The sequence below is a fragment of the Silurus meridionalis genome, chromosome 12, assembly GCF_014805685.1.
Source record: "Silurus meridionalis isolate SWU-2019-XX chromosome 12, ASM1480568v1, whole genome shotgun sequence".
NCBI classification, from domain to species: Eukaryota; Metazoa; Chordata; class Actinopteri; order Siluriformes; family Siluridae; genus Silurus; species Silurus meridionalis.
The window spans coordinates 9,285,325-9,307,156 of NC_060895.1; the positions used below are offsets into that span (position 1 = coordinate 9,285,325).

General features: G+C 36.9%; 1 protein-coding gene across 1 annotated transcript in view; it reads left to right on the forward strand.

The window, feature by feature from the left end:
* Window positions 1–19,455, forward strand: part of arhgef12a (Rho guanine nucleotide exchange factor (GEF) 12a) — a 71,643-nt gene extending 52,188 nt beyond the window's left edge. Inside the window, 20 exon segments of the mRNA XM_046862379.1 lie at window positions 235–370; window positions 1,539–1,574; window positions 1,718–1,851; window positions 2,016–2,162; window positions 2,935–3,020; window positions 3,112–3,237; window positions 6,098–6,212; window positions 6,969–7,069; window positions 8,557–8,634; window positions 10,522–10,567; window positions 10,570–10,596; window positions 10,710–10,877; window positions 10,970–11,057; window positions 11,205–11,282; window positions 11,377–11,450; window positions 11,538–11,705; window positions 16,414–16,575; window positions 16,853–17,070; window positions 17,175–17,241; window positions 18,807–19,455. Of these exon segments, the coding sequence (XP_046718335.1) occupies window positions 235–370; window positions 1,539–1,574; window positions 1,718–1,851; window positions 2,016–2,162; window positions 2,935–3,020; window positions 3,112–3,237; window positions 6,098–6,212; window positions 6,969–7,069; window positions 8,557–8,634; window positions 10,522–10,567; window positions 10,570–10,596; window positions 10,710–10,877; window positions 10,970–11,057; window positions 11,205–11,282; window positions 11,377–11,450; window positions 11,538–11,705; window positions 16,414–16,575; window positions 16,853–17,070; window positions 17,175–17,241; window positions 18,807–18,817 (2,066 nt within the window). The 3' untranslated portion in view covers window positions 18,818–19,455.
* Window positions 19,456–21,832: the final 2,377 nt, after the last annotated feature.

Genomic DNA, 21,832 nt, shown 5'->3' on the forward strand with positions numbered 1-21,832 from the left:
TATGTATATAATTCCATATATAATTCCACATGTGTTAATTCATAGTTTTGATGCCTTCAGTGTGAATCTACAATTTTCATAGTCATGAAAATAAAGAAAACTCTTTGAATGAGAAGGTGTCCAAACTTTTGGTCTGTACTGTATATAATATGATAATTTAGGTGACCCAGACACAATGCATACATACATGTTTAACTGAAAACAATCTTTTTTTTTTTTTGGTTGTATCTAAAGGTGTGAGCCCATCCTTCATGCTCCAACGGTTAAGTGATGGTATGCAGGTTGGAGAAGGGCTGGACATGGCATACCCCTCATATGATTGCATGACCTATGGCATTGAACATCTTGATGAAGACAGAGATGGAGACAGGTACACAGTCAGGAAACTCTGTTCCATGCAGTCTCAGTCTGCACTGTATTCAAATATATTTTCTTCTCCTATATTATTTAAAACTTTACAGCCTATTTTACAGCTGGTCCTAGATATAGATAACAGAGATATATTTATAGATTTGTATACCACACATATATAATAATAATAATATCTTGGAAATGATGTGCAATAATTTTATTGCAATAGTACTAATAACATTTTTTTTACTGCCTTTACTGACTACTTCTGACTTCCTGCCATCTGTTTTACTGTTGCTACACATTTGATTTTACTTATATAGCTTATATATTTACTTAATATATAGCTAAATATATTTAGATTATATATATTTGTATATTTATTTAAACTTCAAATTTCTATTTATTTATTTTACTTTCATTTTTCTGTGAGCAACTACATCCCAACATTTTCCATAATGAATCAATCAAGTATTCTGATTCTGATGATTCTGATTACATTTATGGGATTTGGCAGAGGCCCTTATCCAGAGCAACTTTCAATCTCATTTATACAACTGAGCAGTTGAAGGTCAAGGGCCCATCAGTAGCAGTTTGCTGATCAAGTCTGATCAGAGGTCCAGTTTCTTAACCACTAAGCCACAACGTATATGTGCAGCTTGAATGGTTTTAAAATGATTTCCTAAACATCTTCCAATACAATTTTTCATAAATATGAAAATGTCATGATAATGGAACTGTGACAAGACATTACATAGACAGTCTTTGTGACACAATTCTTTTAGACACTCCCTCTGTTACAGTTCTTTTAAACTGGCATTGTTTTAAATTTCACATCATAGTTGTGTTTCACCATTGCCAATACCTTATTTGTAGCAGTCTTACGAGTTTGGTATCGTCTCCTTGCAGAAGGATTTTTGACCAACGTAGCAGCGTTCACATTGACACTTTCATCAAAATGTTTCTTAAACTGGCAGAACTTTGCAATGAGCACATTTCATGCTTTATGCTTTTCAAGGACACTGAACTCAACTCATGATCAAAGGTCTCTTTTACAATGTGTGATTTTTTTTTTTGTCTGTCTGTGGAAGCAAACCAGACTGAAAATGTGTACGGTCATATGCAAAGTTGAATGATAAGAAATAAGTTGATGTTTGTTTGTTTTTGTATTATTATTTTTCTTTCAGATTTGTGGATGTAGGGACACCAAAACTGAGCAGAAGGTATTTCTACTGCATGGCTTTTTCTTTGTCAACATTCGATCTTGGTCTTTGTGCACTGTACCCTGCCTGTCAGACAGTTCGTTTTAGTGTTTTGATGAGCACGCATAACCTCTCTATCATTTTCATCATCCTTTATCTCTCAGGCTAGAGGAGACCCTGAGTGAGGACGATGGGGTTTACTCCGACATGGATCCTCCAAACTGGCAGCAGCTTGTCAAGATGGAAGTTCTATCTGAACTGACGACTCAGGAGATCAAGAGACAGGAAGTTATTAATGGTAGAACTGAAATCCTTTTGTGAACATAACACTGATTCGAGGGGAATTGTTGAAATGCACCGAATTTGTATTTCATATGAGAATGGACTTATCTAGGAAAACCACAAAATAATTTTTCATAGTGATAAATCAATAATAATGTGTATATTATTTTGTGGACTCAGAGCTGTTCTACACGGAGCGGGCACATGTTCGCATGCTGAAAGTCCTGGACAATGTCTTCTACCAAAAGCTGACCCGTGACAACATACTGCCCTTATCTGACATTAAAAACATCTTCAGCAACTTGGAGGAGATCATCCAGCTCCATGGTACCAAACTTACTTGTTTATTGAGAACATTAATTTACCGTATTTTTCGGACTATAAGGCGCTACTTTTTTCCCACGTTTTAAACCCCGGCTTAAACAACGAAGCGGCTAATTTATGGATTTTTCCTGGGTTTTTCCCGGTTTCACAAACTTCAAGCCAAAAAACTGAGCAACATAACATTAGACCAATGAACGACGATGCCAAAAGAAAAACTCTCGAGAGAAATAGTTGTGAAAGGAAGGTGGAAGACAGTGAACAATGACTTTCTTGGTTGGCTACTGTTTAGATACAAGCCGTTGTCATGTGTTGAGTCAGGTTGAAGGAAGAGCTCGCTAACTCCAGTTGCAACAGAAATCATATAAGCACAGACAGGTTTCCAAAACTCGTGCTTTTTTATTTTTCTTGGCAGCAGCGTTACGGGTTAGTCAAAGAATCTTAGAAATGAGCATCAGAAAATAATAAGGACATAATCCTCAGTCTTGCACACACGCAGGCTGCAGGCTATTTCCAAAATGCCGCTCTGATTTTAAAGGAGCTACAACATATTTCACCCATTACACTGTGTAACAGACACTCTTTCGTTAAAGCCTGTGTAAAGTTAATTAGTTTCAATGTAGACAGGTGCGGCTTATTTATGTTCAAAATAAAAATCTTTGTCAAATTCAGTGGGTGCGGCTTATATATGGGTGCGTTTAATAGTCTGGAAATTACGGTACACTTATTTAGCTCTGATTTTTCTTTTTTCCCCTCAATCTTGTACATTTTCCTCCAGTGTCAATTTCGGAGCAGATGGCCGCCATACGCAAGAGGAATGAAACATCAGTGGTTGACCAAATTGGAGACGATTTGCTGTCTTGGGTAAGGGCAAGGTTTTAACCAAGAGTAGTGTCAGGGTTTCATTGTTGGCTCAGTATGAAATCAGTCATGGTTTTCTGAATTTCTTTTTCAGTTCAGCGGAGAAGAGGAAGAAAAAATGAGGAACGCAGTAGGCACCTTCTGCAGTAACCAGCCCTTTGCGCTGGAGCTCATCAAGAGCCGTCAAAAGAAGGACCAGCGCTTCCTCACTTTCATGCATGTAAGAGCAGTGCCTCACCAATGGTTCAGTTCCTGGTTGAACATGTTTTTATTTTATTTTTTAACACACACACATGCACAGGCATCATAAGAGGGTGGAATTGTGAGATGTAAATGAGCCAGAATGTTTACCCTAGAGGCGGCCTGGCACAACAGGTAGCCTCGCTGCCTCACAGCTCCAGGCTTACATTAAAACTGGGTTTGATTTGCATCCGAGAACCAAGAACACCAATTTTTTGTTCTTGCTGTCAGGCTGTTTGTGATGAAAATGAAAAAGCAAGGACCTTTGCTTGACATTTGAATATAGCCTACTGGAAAACACCTATTTTTTTTTTCTTTTGCTTATTTGTTTTGAAGCTGAACTTTGTGGAAGCTCACTGTCTGAAGTTCTTGGTATTTTTGGAGCTCAGCAGGGAGCTCACGTAGGAGATATAGTCACAAATCGTGGCCATGGCGTTTTTTTCTTTTATTAATGCCGGTCTAAACATAAGAACAAGCACTCCACTCCTTTTTTTTTTTTTTAAACAAAAATCATTCTAATCTGAATTTTATTGTAACAGTAATAATATCAGCGCACTCATAGTAAATGAAAAGAAAGTCTTTTTTTCTTCTCTGGAAAAATAAATATCTCCATATGACCATTTCTGTTTGTTTTCTGTATAAATACACATAAAATGCTTTTGCCATTTAGTTAAAATATATCAATAGATACTTATATCAGTTTTCAACTCTCTAGTTTAGGTTAGTCTGTGCTTTCTATATCTTCAGTTTCCTGCTCTTAGTTAACAGGAGACAACATCTAGAATATGGTCTATTGCTCTTGCAACCTATTTGCTTCAAGTTTTAACATGTTGTGCCTTGAGATGCTGTTCTGCTCATTAGGGTTGTACAAAGTGGTAATTTGAGATACGGAAGAACTTCCCGTCAGTCCAGTTATTCACCTATGATGTCTCCTATTAACAGGTTTTTGGATTACTGGACGTTTTGATGGTGTTTTAGTGCCACACAAAAAAAACAACTAAGATTGCGAGATTAAATTTGTAGCAATATAAGTATAAAGTCGTTATATTTTGAGAAAAAGAATAACACTTTAAAAAGTAAAATGAGAATAAAGTTGTGGCAATATGAGAAGAAAGTCGAAATTCTAAGAATAATAAAGTCGTATCAATACAAGAATAAAGTGATAATATTTTGAGAATAAAGTCAAAACCGTTTCATCTTATCATATGAATCCCTATACTAGAAATTCCTGAGACTCCTGAAGTACTGGCCTGCTGGTGTTCAGCTCCATTATGGACGCTTTCTTTGTCACTTGAGAAACAACATAACCTCTTCAAATAGTACGCAGGTGTAACCATTGACGTTCTTGGAGTCGACCACCGGTCGCCATTTCAGACTGCAAAAATGAAAAAATTTCCTCAATGATTCTAATTATTTATTTTGTAATAAATTAAGTCTGTTTATTATACATACCATAATTTCCAGACTATTAAGTGCACACAAATATAAGCCGCACCCACTGTCTACACTGAAACTAATGAACTTTACACAGGCTTTAACGAAAGACAGTGTCTGTTACACGACTTATATCTAAACAGAAGCCTACCAAGAAAGTCATTGTTCACTGTCTTCCTCCTTCCTTTCACAACAATTTCTCTAGAGAGTTTTTCTTTTGGCATCGTCGTGCGTTTAAAAATCACCATCGGTGAAGCTTTTCTCCCGATGCCGTGCAGCTCAGAACACAGGTGAAGTGCGTTTTTTCATGCGTGGTTTTTTTCAGCGTGACGAATGATTCGCATTTCCTGTAGACAGTCCGAGTGAGAGGCAGGTCAAACCTCAGAGGAACCTCATCCATATTTATGATGTGGTGCGGCCCAATTTAGTGGGAGCGCATCTGATTTAATATAAAGAATTTCATTGGTTTACCTGAACCCGTTCGGCAGTTTCATTGGTCTAATGTTACGGGGCTCAGATTTTTGGTTTGAAGCTTGTGAAACCGGGAAAAACACAGGAAAAATTAATTAATTAGCCGCTTCGTTGTTTAAGCCGCGGGGTTCAAAGAGTGGGGAAAATATAGTCCTTATAGTCCGGTAAATGTGGTAATCAAAATTCCATGCTGATGTGCCAAAAAAACCCAAAGAATTTTCTTACTGCTAAATCCTGACCCAAACTAGAACTACCAAATCCTTTACATCCATTTTATGCAAAACAATGAAACATTTCTCCCAATGCTATGATTATTCTTAAAATGTTACCACTTTCATCTCGTAATACTACGGCTTTATTCTCAAAATATTTTGACTTTATTCTCCTACTGCTATGACTTTTATTCTTGTAATCTTATGTTTTTTTTTTTCTAACGTGCCACTAAAATGCAATCGTACTTTAATGATTTTTTTGTGTGGGGAAAACCAAAACAAAAAAAACAGGAGATCAACAGTTTCTGAAATACTCGAATGAGTATTTCAGTAACGACCATCTGGTGGTGATGATAAAAAAAAAAATTCTCTGGTCGAGGTTTTTCTTATATTTGATATGAACATTAAGAATAACATTAACGTTCATTTCGATGTGAATTATTAATGCTCTATTCTTCTTTCTGTAGAGTTTTATGCATTACTCCACATTACTGCCACATGAAAAATCTCTTGAATATGCAGGTGTACAGAAGGTGTACTTTTTTCATACAGAGAGCAATTCTAGCCATCTGTCATTCCAAGATATGCTTTCACATGACTCATGACAGAAATACAAGACGTGTGTTTGTTTTTGTGACATGGTTTGGTGTAGTATTCGTCATATACATGCGTTTTTTCTTGAATTAGGATTTAGAGCTATTGTTTTTTTTTCTCTCTGTGCAGGAGGCAGAGAGTAATCGGATGTGCCGGAGGCTGCAGCTGAAGGACATCATCCCTGCTGAGATGCAAAGGCTCACCAAGTACCCATTACTGTTGGAGAACATCGCCAAGTACACTGGTACCAGGCATTAATGCGCATTTATAAATATTCATACTTTTGTAATTGTAGCGCACACCTATTCTTTCTCATTTAAACTATGTACAAAGGTACTTTTCATGTGCATGTGTATTTCTCTTCCAGACATATTGGATGTCTTGTTTCATTTGCATACCTATGCAGTTATTACACACACACACACACACACACACACACATTCTCACACGCATGCATGCATGCATTTGTACTCATTTTAATGCAGCTTCATTACCCTCTGTGTATAGTGCTACAACATCTCTCTCTCTACAGTGTGATGCATTTAGAGCAGTGTGAGTGATGGCTCTGTCTTCTTCTGGCCATCTTCTCCATTCTGACCGCCAGCAGTGGGAAGGGCTGCCAGAGGACTCACCCATCCTAGACAAATTCAGCCATGTCCATCTCAGCTTTCAGTAATGAGGCTTATTCAGTGCTGGCACTGGCTGGTAGTCAGGCAATTCCAAATAACAAATAGGCTTTTTTTTATTATTAATACAGGGTTTACTAAAAGACCCATTGTTCTGGAGCATTTAAATAGAGCCCACATGCTTTCCTGAAAATGCCACCATCAACTTCATTTAAAGTGTGCAATTAAGGGAATCTAATAGTGTTTCATTTGTCTAAGCCTGCAAATTAACTCTGTTCAGGCAATCTGTTCATGCACTAGGGAAAAATTCACTACTTGGCAGGCCTGGTTCTTTAAAAAAATATATTTCTCCTGTGTGTCCCATCTGTTTCCAGGTGATCCAGAGGAGAAAGACAAGGTGAGGAAAGCGGCCGATTGTTGTCGCAAGATCCTCAACCACGTTAACCAAGTGGTGAAGGAGTCAGAAAATAAACAGGTAATCACTCTGACCTGATTAAGCAAACTTTCTTTTCCAAACCGCTGGAAACTAAACATTAGGTTAATTGGTAGACAAAGTATGCAAACCATGTACTTGAGTTAAAGTGGAGATACACTAGGTAAAGTATTTCTTCAGTTAAAGTGTCCCTTTAAACGTTCACCTGAGTAAAAGTACAGAAGTATTTGCCTTTATATGTACTTAAGTATCCAAAGTACTATGAGTTATTATGGCTATAATGTTCCTATTAGCGTAATTTCCGGACTATAAAGCGCACCCAAATTAAAAGCCGCACCCACTGAATTTGACAAAGATTTTTATTTTGAACATAAATAAGCCGCACATGTCTATAGGCTGCAGGTGTCTACAGTGAAACTAATGAACTTTACACAGGCTTTAACAAAAGACAGTGTCTGTTACACGGCTTGTATCTAAAAAGTATCCTACCAAGAAATTAATTGTTCACTGTCTTCCTCCTTCCTTTCACAACAATTTCTCTCTGGAGATTTTCTTTTGGCATCGTCACGTCGTGTGTTTAAAAATCACCATCGGTGAAGCTTTTCTCCCGATGCCGTGCAGCTCAGAACACAGGTGAAGTGCGTTTTTTCATGCCCGGTTGTTTTCAGCGTGACGTCGCCTTTCCTGTTAACAGTCCGAGTGAGAGGCAGGTCAAACATCAGAGGAACCTCATCCATATTTATAATGTGGTGCGGCCCGATTCAGTGGGAGCGCATCTGATTTTATTTAAAGAGTTTCATTGGTTCACCTGAACCCGTTCGACAATTTTATTGGTCTAATGTTACGGGGCTCGGTTTTTTGCCAGCGTGAAGCTTGTGAAACCTGGAAAAACCCAGGAAAACTCCATAAATTAGCCGCTTCATTGTTTAAGCCGTGTGGGGAAAAATAGCGGCTTATAGTCCGGTAAATACGGTATCATTTTTGTCACAAGATTCTTGCTCAAATTAACTCAGTTTATGTAAAAAGCTTGAATGTTACTCTTAGCACATCAATCTACTAATACTATGATATTAATGAGTCAAACACTGATTAAGATAGATTAAAATAATCATACTTCAAAAAAATCGTGTAAATAAGGCTTCGATCCACTCAGAAATAAAAAGGAACGACTGATTTCACAAAATTTAGTTGTTATAAATAAAAAAAGATATTTCACTTTGAAAGCTGAAGTAAATTAAAGTCTTCCCAAATGGAAATAATTCAGTAAAGTACATATAAACGAAAACGCTACTTTAGTACAGTAACGAATTACATTTACAAATGCAATTCCGCAATAAACCAAGGGCACGAGATTCAAACCGTGCTAAAGCGGGGGATTACTCTACTGTACTACTGCATAAAATGTATTATTTCGTGTTTGCTGTCTTTGTTTTTAATTCCTAATATCCAAGTTTAACAATATGTTTTATAGCTTACTAGTGAAATGTTTTTGTTTTTTTATCTCCTTTTATCTTGCTGTACATTTTCAGCATCTGGAGGACTACCAGAGACGCCTGGACTTCTCCTCTCTGAAGCAGAGTGAGAATCCACTCATTTCTGAGTTTAAGGTCAGCCATGTTAAACTGTTTTTGGATAAAGTCCACAATATAGCATGATACTAATCCCAAACTGCTAACCTACACACTTTTTGCATAGGAGCCCTTTATTTTAACATCGCTGGTACCATGAAAAAAATATGGCAAAAGAGTGGTCTTCTGTTCCTGATTTTTTTTTTATTATATAAGAATCTCAAGTGTTTAATAGTTCCTTTAGAAGTTCTTGATGTAGAAGAATTCTTCTATATAAGAATATAAGAATCTCAAGAATATAAGAATCTGAAGTGTTTGATAGTTCCTTTAGAAGTTCTTGATGTAGAAGAATTCTTCTATATAAGAATATAAGAATCTCAAGAATATAAGAATCTCAAGTGTTTGATAGTTCCTTTAGAAGTTCTTGGTTTAGAAGGATTCTTGATATTTAACGTAAGGAAACAGTCGCTTTTTTGTTCTGTACACCCAACTGTAACTGCTTTAACCTATCTTCTGGAGATAACGAGTTTGAGTTGCAGCAATGCCACAGTCATCTGTAACCAGGACCATGTTCTCTGGGTGGGAGATTCTGATCTGTGGCATTTGCTTTTGTAAAGTCTGTTCTTTTGTCTTGTGATGCTTTGTGTTTCCTGTGCTGTCAGTGTAGGCAGGTCTGTGAAAAGTGCAACAGAGAGTGTTAGAACACATTATATATACAGTATCTCACAAAAGTGAGTACCTATTTCATATTTAAGCAACAATTTTATTATATATTCTCAAGGGAATTATTGTCAAAATAGCTGGCAACAAAAGTGAGTACACCCAAAGTTATAACAGCTGTATGTCATGTAACTATGCAAAGCCACATGTCCTTTTCATCATGTTCAGGTTTTTGTCTGCTTGACAGGACCATAGAAATTTGTTAAAATGTGGTACTTTGAGTACAATTCTCTCATATTGACCACTCGATGTTCAACATGGCACCTCATGGCAAAGAACTTTTGAGGATTTGAGAATTAGAATTGTTGCTCTTCACAAAGATGGCCTAAGCGATAAGAAAATCAGTAACACTGTGAAACTGAGTTACAATACAGTGACCAGGGTCATACAGAGGTTTTTCAAGGTGGGTTTCACTGAAGACAAACCTGTCCAAGAGCATGAATTAGTGAAACCATGTCCTGTTGTCTGATGAGACTAAGATAAACTTGTTTGGCTCAGATGGTGTCCAACATGTATGGTGATGCCATGGTGTGGAGTACCAAGAACATTGTGTCTTGCCTACAGTCAAGCATGGTGGTGGTAGCATCCAACACAATAATGACCCCAAATACACCGCCAAGTTGACAACTGTCATGCTGAGGAAGGAAAAGGTGATGGAGATGGAGTGGCCAAGTATGTCTCCAGTTTCTGCCCTGCAGAAACTTCCTTTAGAAACTGGGCCGAACGGCAGTTTTCCAACACAATAATGACCCCCAACTTCCCGCCAAGTTGACAACTGCCGTGCTGAGGAAGGTAAAGTTGATGGAGATAGAGTGGCCAAGTATGTCTCCAGAACTGAAACCTATTGAGCACCTGTGGGGCATCCTGAAGCAGAAGGTGGATGTGTCTAACATCCAGAAGCTCTTTGATGTCATTATGGAGGAGTGGAAGAGGGTGAATTCCATGTCTAAAAGGATTAAAGCAGTGCTGGATAACAATGGTGCTCAAACAAAATATTGACACTTTGGACAAAGTTTTGACATGTTCACTTACTCATTTTTGTTGCCAGCGAAGGCTGGTAGTCCAGCAGACGAGCAACTGTAGCTCAAATTGCTGAAGAAGTAAAAAAAATTAGACAGGTGGTCATAATGTTATGTCTGATCGGTGTGTAAATATACACTATACCCAAATTTTTTAAATCCAAATAAATTTGTCTCATCTTTTCAGAATCTAGATCTCACCAAAAAGAAGTTAATGCATGAAGGTCCATTGACTTGAAGCTGAATAAAGACAAGACTGTTGGTAGGGAACCAAGAATACAGTCTGTTTTAAATAGTGTTTGATGCATGTATATCATATTTAAGATACCTGCAATATTTGCTGACTTAGTTTGGGCATGTGGGCATTCCTTTTAGAGTTATACACACTACTGCTTGAGGACATCCTGGTGCTTTTACAGAAGCAAGATGAAAGACTCATTCTGAAATGCCACAGTAAGAACCGTGCAGGCTCGGCCGACACGCAGCATATCTTCAGCCCTGTCATCAAGCTCAACACTGTACTTGTACGGTCAGTGGCCACAGGTGAATTATTTTATACACACACACACACACACACATGCATATACACACACTTTGAGGAATGATGTCAATTAACACTGTCCCTCCATAAACAGACAACAGGTCCTTTTTTGTGCTCTCCATGTCGGATAACGGAGCTCAGATCTATGAACTGATGGCCCAAACAGTGTCTGAACAGAGAATGTAAGTGCTTAGACTGCCATTTGTCTACTTCAGATTTTTCTCTCAGTTTTTCTTCACTTTTCATTTTTTCCCCTCATCTTGTCTCTATCACTCTTGCCCCAACATCACCTCCTACTTCTCTGATGTCATTTATTCTTTCTTTCTCAGATGGCAGAGGCATATTATTCAGCGAGCAGATGCAATGAAGTCCAGGCCACACGGCGTCATTCCTCTGCCCCCATCTGCGTAAGTGCGCTGCCTTTCTCCTTTCAAATCCAACCACTGAAAATTTCCAAGACCAAGCATACAGTGACTCAGACTCTATTTTAACTTTGCTTAGAGCGGAGAAAAATGGAGTCAGAGTTAGTAAACTTGCCAAAGCTCCAGAACAAAAGTGTGCTAGCAGTAGCTCAGGTAACCAAAATTTCTTGTATCTTTCTGTTAATGTCAGTGATCTGAATGCCAGTCACTGTGTGTGTGATCTGGACATTATGTTTTAAGGTAAAGCCTGTGATGCTGTATCTGATCATTCCACCAACAATGGAGAGCAGGAGCAAACTCAAGCACATGGCAATGATGAATGGTCTTATCCTGAACCAGAGCTGCTGGATGGCTGTGGCACAGACTTACCATCCTCTTCTTGCAGGGCCGATGAAGCTCTGAAAACCTGTGAGTGACACATACTCTTGCTCTGGCAGACACTCAGTTGAGCAATCCCACCAAAGAACATTTGACCAATTCCACCCACTCTTGCAAAAGTTTGAACATAAACACCCTCGAAAAGTTTGACTAGTTCCTCCTACGCTTAGAGAAATGTTGACCAATCCCACCCACTCCCACAGAAGGTTTAATCAATCCTTCCCACTCTTTCAGAAAGTTTCAGCAATCCAACTCTCTACGAAAAAGTTTGATTTCTCTTTCTCTAAAAGAAAACAATTAGTAATTTAAATTACATAAACGTTTGACCAATCTCACCCGCTCATACAGAAAGTTTCCATTTACAATCATGGCATTTTGCAGACACACTTATCTAGAGAGAACAGTGCTTTGAAAGTCTTATACATCAATAAATACAGTAAAATGATGCATCATTAGAACACAGACTAAGAAAGTCTAAAATTCTGTTGAGAGAGTTTTATTTCAAGGTAAAGTTCTAGTTTTACAAGAAGAGAGAAGTCTAGAAGCATGTCTTCCTTACAATGAGAGATGTTGGGATCAGTTAAGCTTTGGTTGAGGATTGAAGACAGCATGGTTCTTTGTGGGTTAAGATAAGTGCTGTGAGGCAGACAGGTGCTGGTCCATTTTTGGCTTTGTAGGCAAACTTAAGAATTTTCAATCTGATGCGGGCTGCAATAGGAAACCTGTGGAGGGATTGTAGCAGTGGGCTGGTATGGAAGAATCTATTAAGGTTGGAAACAAGTCATGCAGCTGCTTTCTGGATCATTTGCAGGGAATGAATGTTTTTCAGAGGCAGACCTGCCAGACGGGAGTTGCAGTATTGTAGTGTTGAGATGATGAGGGATTCAACAAGCACATGAGTGGCCTGTTTGGCCATTTGTCATCTATGACCGAACTTCCAAGTAAGAAGCACATTATTGACAAGCTGTGCCATGAATTTCATTTGGTGCTGGTCATGAGAGTCTTGTGGATAACAGTGTTGAATGCTGCAGGAAGGTCAAGGCACATAAGGACTGATGACAGCATGGAACATCTAGTAACATGTAACTTCTTACTCATGACAAAGAAGCCATCTGTCTCTGTGGAATGTGCTGCTTTAAGAAAAAAGACATGTAGTAATAAACAGTAGGTTCTAAGGGATGGAAATAAGCCTAGCTCTTTTGAACATGGTAGGAACTTGACCAGATGTTATGAAGATGTTATGGTGGACATCTTGTGAGATGGTGCTGGATCCTATAAACAGATGATGGGATTGCAGGATCACTTCTGTTGATAGAAAAAAATGTGTTGGTGAGAGAGAAGTGGAAACCTGAGTGTTTTGTGTTGGGAGGTTTATCAATCTTCTCATCAGAAAAAGGGTAGTGAAATTATCAGCTATAATGGAGGAAGGTGCATGGAAAGATGTAGAGTTTGTGTGGATTGTGTGCAGATGATTCCAGCTTTTGTTTCTAGAAGGTGGAATTCACTTCAGAAAATTTGGACAATCACAAGATGTGATGTCTTCTACTTTCATTCTGCTGTTGGCGTTTTCTCTCTCTTTTTCCACTCTCACGGAAATGTTTGACCAATCCCACCTGCTCCTTTAGACGGTTTGACCAATTCCATGCCTACCCCATATAGAAATCTGATATACGGCCATATGTGAACATGTGTATAAAATGATAGTTAATGTATGTGAACATTTATGGAAATATTTGTAGTTCTATTGGCTGCTTGAGACATAATAAAGTATATGTACATACGTGGACATTTTATTTTTTATTAACTAATAATTGTATACATATGTAGGATACATATACTTTAATATATTGTGTAACTCCATTTGTGAAACATTAAAGTAGAACATAATATATGAGATAACTGATGTTGAATTATGGAATTAGTTACTATGTGAAAATAGTGTCACATAGATGATTAATGTACAATTTGCTCATGAGACTATTTCACATTGATACACCCTTAGAGATGCATTTTCTGTGCATCTCTGTTTTTGAATGTATATCTGTAAATGCAGAGGAATTAAATTATTCAGGCTTTTCTTTGAATAGAAGCAAACAATTCAAATAAGATATATTTTAAATGCTATAACTATTATTGTTTCAAATTACTCTTTTTATGACATGAATGTAATGGATCTGAAACAAACCTGATCAAATTACATTCACTACACCTGATCTGCTGCCATAAGGCGCAAATGTAGGAGTTGCGCATGTGCGTTACAGTCGCAAGAAAACAAAACAAAACAAAACAAATGCACCTTAACGACGGCAAGTCGGGGCGGAATACTTCCTGCAACACTGACACGGTGACAAGGAAGATTTTGATTAAAAGATGTGGAGATTTTACATGGTAAGATATTTTCAATATTTAAAAATGATTTTCACTTAAACATCAACTACTTTTATGATTTATTAAAATATCATGGTTTTGCTGTGACTGCAGTTATGGGTGAATTATTTATTTCCTGTCTTCTATAAAAAAAGAAATATATATATATTTAAAGTAACTACGATCATGATGAGATTACGTGTTTTTTTTTTTTTTTTTTTAATCATCTCAACGTTAATTTGCCTTTGCTAATATACTAACTCTCAAACAAACATGAATGTTCTTTAAATGTATACATTCATAGGGTTTATAGGATTAAAAGCAAATTAGCAAATACACTATATTTCCAAAAGTATTATGACACCTGACCTTTCCCGCTATATGTGGTTCTTTTCCAACCTGTTACCACAAAGCTGGAGGCACTTAACTGAATAGGACGTCTTTAGATGCTATAATAATATTTTGCATTCACTTTAACTTAGAAACCCAAACCTGTTCCAGCACGGCAATGCCCCTGTGCACAAAGTGAGCTCCTTGAAGATCTGGTTTACATGTTTTGGAGAGGAAGATCTTGAGTGGTCTGCTATAGAGCTCTGATCTCATCCCTACTGAACACCTTTGGGATGAATTAGAACTCTGACTGCACCCCAGGTCTCCTCACCTACATCAGTACCTGCCTTTCATAAACCCCTTGTGGCTGATGAACACAAATATCCATAAGCTCACTCCAAAATGTAGTGTAACATCTTCCCAGAACAGTGGAGGGAATTATACGAGCAAATTGGGACACAATGCAGAATGCAATGCTCAAAAATAATATACTATATTAACTGTATGACCCAATACTTTTGACAATATAGTGTATTTGTGACTTGAATCACAATGTTACATCATTCCACATTTTTGCATTTTTGACTTCTGTTTGGGACAATCACCAAATTACGTAATATTTTTTTTGTTGTTTTTTTACTCTTTACACTTTACTCGTGTAATTTCTTTGTAAGAGGGTTGATGTATCTTGTTTTCTCTCTTTCTTTCTTTTTGACTTCCAGATATGAGTTTTGGGAGGGGCATTATTCCAACATTTTGGACATCAGTGTGGGACAATTACTCAAATGCTGTGTTTTAAGTTCCAGATCGGCAAAAAGTGCAATTTACTTACTGTACCATGCAGTCACAATGTTACTTTGAAAATGTGATAATAATGTTTAATTTAGCAGTGTTACAGTTTTGTTGCATCGTGTTAAATGTTAGATTTGGTTCCTTGTTGATTTCTGTTACATGTTGGCACACTGGTTAAATTAAGTACTGCATTATTTCCTGTTGCTTGCTCTGTTTTTTTTATTTTAATCTTTGACTCGGGAAAAAATTGTAAACCAACAATAAATGTTTAAAAATTAAACATGTTTTTGACCATTTATTTAATAGAATTAAGGAAATGTAAGGTAGTTTTATAAAGTAAGTAAGTAATTGGAAAAGAGTATTACACAATTTATGTATTACACAAGCTTAAATCACAGTTCATCAGTTTTTATAACTTTATATGATTCATTCATGTGCGCACACACACACACACACACACACACACACACACACACACACACACACACACACACCTGTGTGCGTTTGTTATAAATACAAGTATAAACATCCTTTACTCATACTTATAAACATGTATTCCATATATATACAGTACAGACCAAAAGTTTGGACACACCTTCTCATTCAAAGAGTTTTCTTTATTTTCATGACTATGAAAATTGTAGAGTCACACTGAAGGCATCAAAACTATGAATTAACACATGTGGAATTATATACATAAAAAAAAAGTGAAACAACTGAAAATATGTCATATTGTAGGTTCTTCAAAGTAGCCACCTTTTGCTTAGATTACTGCTTTGCACACTCTTGGCATTCTCTTGATGCCTACTTTGAAGAACCTACAATATGACATATTTTCAGTTCACTTTTTTGTTATGTATATAATTCCACATGTGTTAATTCATAGTTTTGATGCCTTCAGTGTGACTCTATAATTTTCATAGTCATGAAAATAAAGAAAACTCTTTGAATGAGAAGGTGTGTGTATATATATATATATATATATATACACACACACACACACACACACACACACACACACATTGCTATATAATCAGATTTCCACATTGGACTACTGAAGATTTACCAGTTCCACCCATTTCTTCAGAACATCTTTTGATCAATCATTCCCACTCCCCTCAAAAAGTTTTACTAATACACACATCATTTTCATCAGCTAAGCTTCTGTGTGTGTGTGTGTGTGTGTGTGTGTGTGTGTGTGTGTGTGTGTGTGTGTTGTGCTGTGCTATTCTTTTCTTTGCTTTTTTAGTGGCAGCTTTAAAGCAGGTGCTGGTAACTCAGCTGATGGCCCAGAACGACGGGGAGCGGATTGGCCGGCGTCTCCTCAGGACAACATCTTTGCGCACATCATGCAGGTCTCAGGATGCCTCCTCAGGGGACACAGGTTTTTTTGAAGGCATTGAAGACTATGGTGAGTCAGAGTAGAAATGGTGTTGGGGAAAATGAGGAATTCATTGCAAGTCTAGTGTAGTTGAAATATAAAGGACATATATAAATAAAGCTTTGAATAAAAATAGTGGAATTACATTAATTGTAGTATCTAAATTGAGATCTATCCAAGGGGCTTGTTATTGGTGCAGAGCTTTAAAGGGTTTTGATCAGTTTAATCATTTGAACCGTACAGTGGTATTTGTGACTGTGATGACTTACCATTGTCTGCGTGTGTGTGTATTTCTGTATAAATGAAGCAGGCTACCTGGTACTGGAGGGCTCTGGTGGCTCTGAGAGCAGCACTGATGATAATGTTCAGTACAGGAGAAAGGAGTTGGGTCTTTCCCGTGGCTGCACTGCAGACTCGGGTATCAGCCTCAGGTTTTCATCGTCCTCAGCAGAGAGCTTATGTGGTATTAGCAGACAGGTTCTCACATACCTGCGATCTCTGCAAGCTAACCTCAATCACCTCAAGGTCTATCCACACATACACATGCTTGTACCTTTGTCTCTTGATGGCACAGAAGAAAATGGCAATTTTTTTGGATAGTTTGTTAACTCTGGTTATTGTGTTTGCAGGAAGTAGAGAGCAGATATTATCTGTTAAGGCAAAAACAAAACTCAGCTGACACTGGGGAGAACAAAGGTACAGTATTATAATAACAGTCATTTGTTATATTGTCTTTAAAATATACAGTGGACATAAAAGGTGTACACATCTTTATGAAAGTACAGGTTTAAAAAAAAATATAAAGACAGAAATAAAAACATAAATGTCAGGCTTGCTTCATCTTTAATGCGATCTTCCACCAAACAAAAATAGAAGAAGAGAGATATATAAAAATTGGGAAAAATGTAAATAAAAAACGTACAAAATCCTGGTTGCATAAATCTGAACACCCCTCTCAACTAATACTTTGTGGAAGCACCTTCTGCCTTTATCATTATATAATCTTCTTTGCAAAAAAGTTCAAGTACCTACATTTGGTGACCAAATGCTTAAAGAGGCCAGCATTTACAGTTCAAGTGTTCATGTGCCTTGTAGAACCTGAAATAATCATAATAAGAAGTAATAATGAAAAAGAACTTGATTGCCCTAAACAGTTATACTGCCCAATCTTCAGAGAAATTTTTCAGGAACTGCATGTTATTTGTTTTTCCAGCATCGTCTGCATATTTGATACACTTTTCAAAAGTAGCCATATGATTTTCTTCTTTTTACACTGAGGACAACCGAGTATAGAGGTCGATCGATGGAGGGTTTTACGGATACTAATAGATAGGTTTGATTCAACTGATTAATCAACCGATAGTTTTGAAAATAGATACTGGATAAAAAAAGAAATATCACATCATATCACTTGATGCAAAATAGTACTGAACTTTAGTACAAAAAAAGAAAAATCATGAAAATATGTACAATGTAATAAATATATTAATTATATTAATAAATATTGAGGAAAATAAAAGACATGCATTCAAACTGAAAAAAGTAACACTCTAGTGGCCTTTCTTGTTCTATATAATGTCAGTGGACCTTCTCAGCCACTCCAGCAACCTGGAAAAACTATCGGTATTGATTTTTGCCGATAGTTCCAGCAATCAACTGTCTGTGCAAATGAATCAGCAAAACCAATAAATTGGTCGACCTCTAACTGAGTACATACACAACTATTAAAAGGTGCAAACATTTACTGATTTCCAAGAAGCCAAGGCAGTGCATTAAGATCCTGGGAAGTGTAAACTTTTCAACAGTTTCAACAATTTTTTATTAAATATGAATTATTTAGTTTTCTCGAAATGTGTAAATATCAAATGTAGCTTCTAAAAGAAGTCTAAATAAAAAAAAAAAAAAAAGTTTTTAAACAAAATAGAAAATTTGCTAAACTATCATCCTGTTCAACATTTTATACCCCTAGTTCTTCATATAGCATGTTGCCCTCTTGAATGCAGGACTAAAAAAATGCAATGTGTATGATCGCTTTAATTTGATTTTTTTTTTTTTTTTTTGAAGATTTTGCAAGACATGTATGACCTCAACTGTATTAGATACGAGGGCTGATACAATTTTTCCTTGCCTGGGCTGTAAATAATTAATCAGTGTGCTCAGTAAACACAGGAAGCGTCCAAATCTATGTGGGTTAATAATTTAGGCTGCATAAATTTTTGTTATTGTGAGTTGACACATGTTTATGATTTTTCATCATACAGATAAGCAGTAGCTCAGTGGAGGGTTCCAGGCTCGGAGCACTTCAGCCTTTGCTACACTCCAGAAGTCTTGCACAGAAAGAGAGAGAGAGATTCAAAGAAAGAGAAATGTGATGAGCAAAACAGAGCAGTGCTTTGACAAAGTGTTTGCCCTCTCTTAAGGTCAGTTAGGAAAAATGAACGGTACTGTCTACACTAAGCTTGTTCCGGCCACATTGGACCGTCAAGTCCTGTCTATCAACCAACTAGACCAACAAGACTGATGACAAAATGTGTACTTACAAATATATATATGGTGTGTATATTAAACATTTTAAAATGACGATGTAACATTTGAATCCTAGATATATTTATTTCATTTCTTTCCGAAGTTGCTTGCGAGGTTTTTTTTTGTTCTTCAAAAAACGACTTGTGTTTGAGTATGCAGTGTGTGCTGTTGCTACGTATATCAGAAGATAATCTCTGAGAGGTCTCTACTCACATCTTGTGTAAAAGTGCACTAGTTTGCCTCCTCTTCTTTGAAATCAAGAGGCTGAAACATCTCAAGAGGAGGAGAGCATGAATCCTAATAACTGGCTGTAAATGCAGAAAATATAACCGTTGAAGTGGCTGGTAATGCAATACCTGAAAATAAAGAATCAGTGATTGAGCATTTTATTAGTTTTTTTAAATTATTATTATTTATTATTCATGATAAGGTTGCATAAGCAGTATTTTTTTCATGCATCTGACATGTCACACAGAAAATTGAAGGACTGTCCTATGATGGAAAACTTGCTGGATGTTTAAATGCACTGACACTCCTTGCAGAAATGTTAAACAAATGTCTCCTTGCAGAAAGCTTAGCCATATCATCAATCTAGCCATGGAAACTCTCAGAATGAGGATAGCAAACGTTTATTATTGGGAATGGGGTGTAGAAAGGTCTGAGCGAGTCTGAAAACTGTTGTCAAGCATGTCCTAACATTTCAATGCAAATCAGCAGTGCCATTCGACAGCTATAATGCCATCTTTTAAAAGATTTTTTCTATGATTGAAAATAAAATTGATGATTATCAGGCAAGGGCTAAAGCCAGTAAAGCTGCTTGCACATGTATAGCATGTTTGCTAGGTCTGTAACGTGTGACAGGCCCATAAAAAATATGTTGACCTTTTGCTTTGCTTTGGTTTCTGTTTGGGCTGTCAGCCTTTAAGTGTTCTTTCTGAAGGCTCTAAAATAAATATGAATTTTTAAATCTCATTCGTTAACTGTTAGAAAAAGAACACACACACACACACACACACACAGATAGATGAGGTTTTCTTGGACTGGAGGCCACTTTGTGCAGCTGTGGATGGTTTCGCATCTACGACCTGGAGATACATGAAATTACAGAGTAACACAGGAGCTTTGAGGATGGATTTGGATTGTACTTAATGTCAACAGTCTGCTACACTGACTCGGGACTACAGTTTGTATTTGATCACCATCACTGCACACTTGAAAAACCTTTAACTGTAATAAACGTACATTCGGTGCCACCCAGATGAGGATGGGTTCCGTCTTGAGTTTCTCCTATATGCCATCTCAAGGAGTTTTTCGTTGCCTTAGTTGCCACCGATGTGCTCATTATGGACAAACTTACACTTAAAAGAACAATCTTTAATGCATTATCCATGTGAAACTGCTTTGAGACAATGTCCATTGGTAAAGGTGCTATACAGTTGTCTAGACATTTATATAGTACGTTATTAACAGTGGAAAGCTTGTTACACTTGAAACAATTGTGTATTAAGTTCCTGCTCACACAGACCACAGTGGTGTCGGATTGTTATCTGAATGTCTGATAATTTACATGCATTTAATGTAATTCATCTTCTGTAACAGTCATTCTCTGATAATAGTACAGGTTGCACATCTGACAGGTTTAAATAATTATGAATAACATGGTATTGTTCCTATAGTAACAACTCCTTCTACTCAGTCATTTATACTACACCGTGTACGTCCAATAATTATTATATTAATTAAAGAAAAATGAAGATTGATTGAAGTGACATTTTCTATAAGGACATTTGTCGTGATTTTTAATTACTATTTCATATCAAGTTTAGTTATTTGTTTCAAAGGGAAGAAATGCAGGTGAGGGAACAACTAAAACATAACCGCTATAATGTAAGAGAATAGAAAGTAACTCATCTCATGGATGTTTCCCGACTTTATTAAGTATAAACTAAAAAAAAAAAAAAGCACTTGTAAGACACTTGTAGCGTTGCAATAATCTATTAGTCTGGTTTTGAATTATTCTGCGATTCTTCAATAGGGGGCAGCACGGGCCTGCTTTCTGTTTGGAGATTACTAGTACACGTTACACCACAAAATCAGCCAGTCATTAAGGGGAGTGTATAAGTAATCTGCTTTGTGGTATTTAAGCAGAAGCAGACCATCTCTTATTGTCAAGCAGTTTCTCCTTTTTTCTTTTTTTTTTTTTTCCTTCTTCTGCTTCTGACCTTCTCTGTATTCAGAGTGAAGATTATTGCTTTAAAAGCAGAATAAAACAATCACTACAGCTAAAGCAACAATTCACCCAAGTTTATTGTGATTTATGCACACTTAAAAGCCAGTACCATTTTATTCCAAACTCCCCCAGTGTTTGTAATAAAATGTTACTTATTTCATTTTGAGATCTCTGTTGAGCTTGAAACAAAAATGCATTCATTTTATTCACTGTTGTGATTGAGAGAAGCAAATTTAATATAAACATCAGCCCTCCATCCTTATTCTACTCTATATACATTCCGATGCTGACATTGTAAACATTGATTATAGGCTAATCACAGGCTGGTTAATAGCAAAGGAGAATAGAAATGTAAGAAACATCATTATTGACGGCACTCAATAAATAGCACATACAGATTTAAGCAATCAAATGGAAAGAAAGAGAATATCTATCTACATTATATTTTTGGACACCTGACTTTTCTAGCCATATGTGGATCTTCCCTGTATTGTTACCAGAAAGTACACACCTGTGCACAAATTCAGTTCT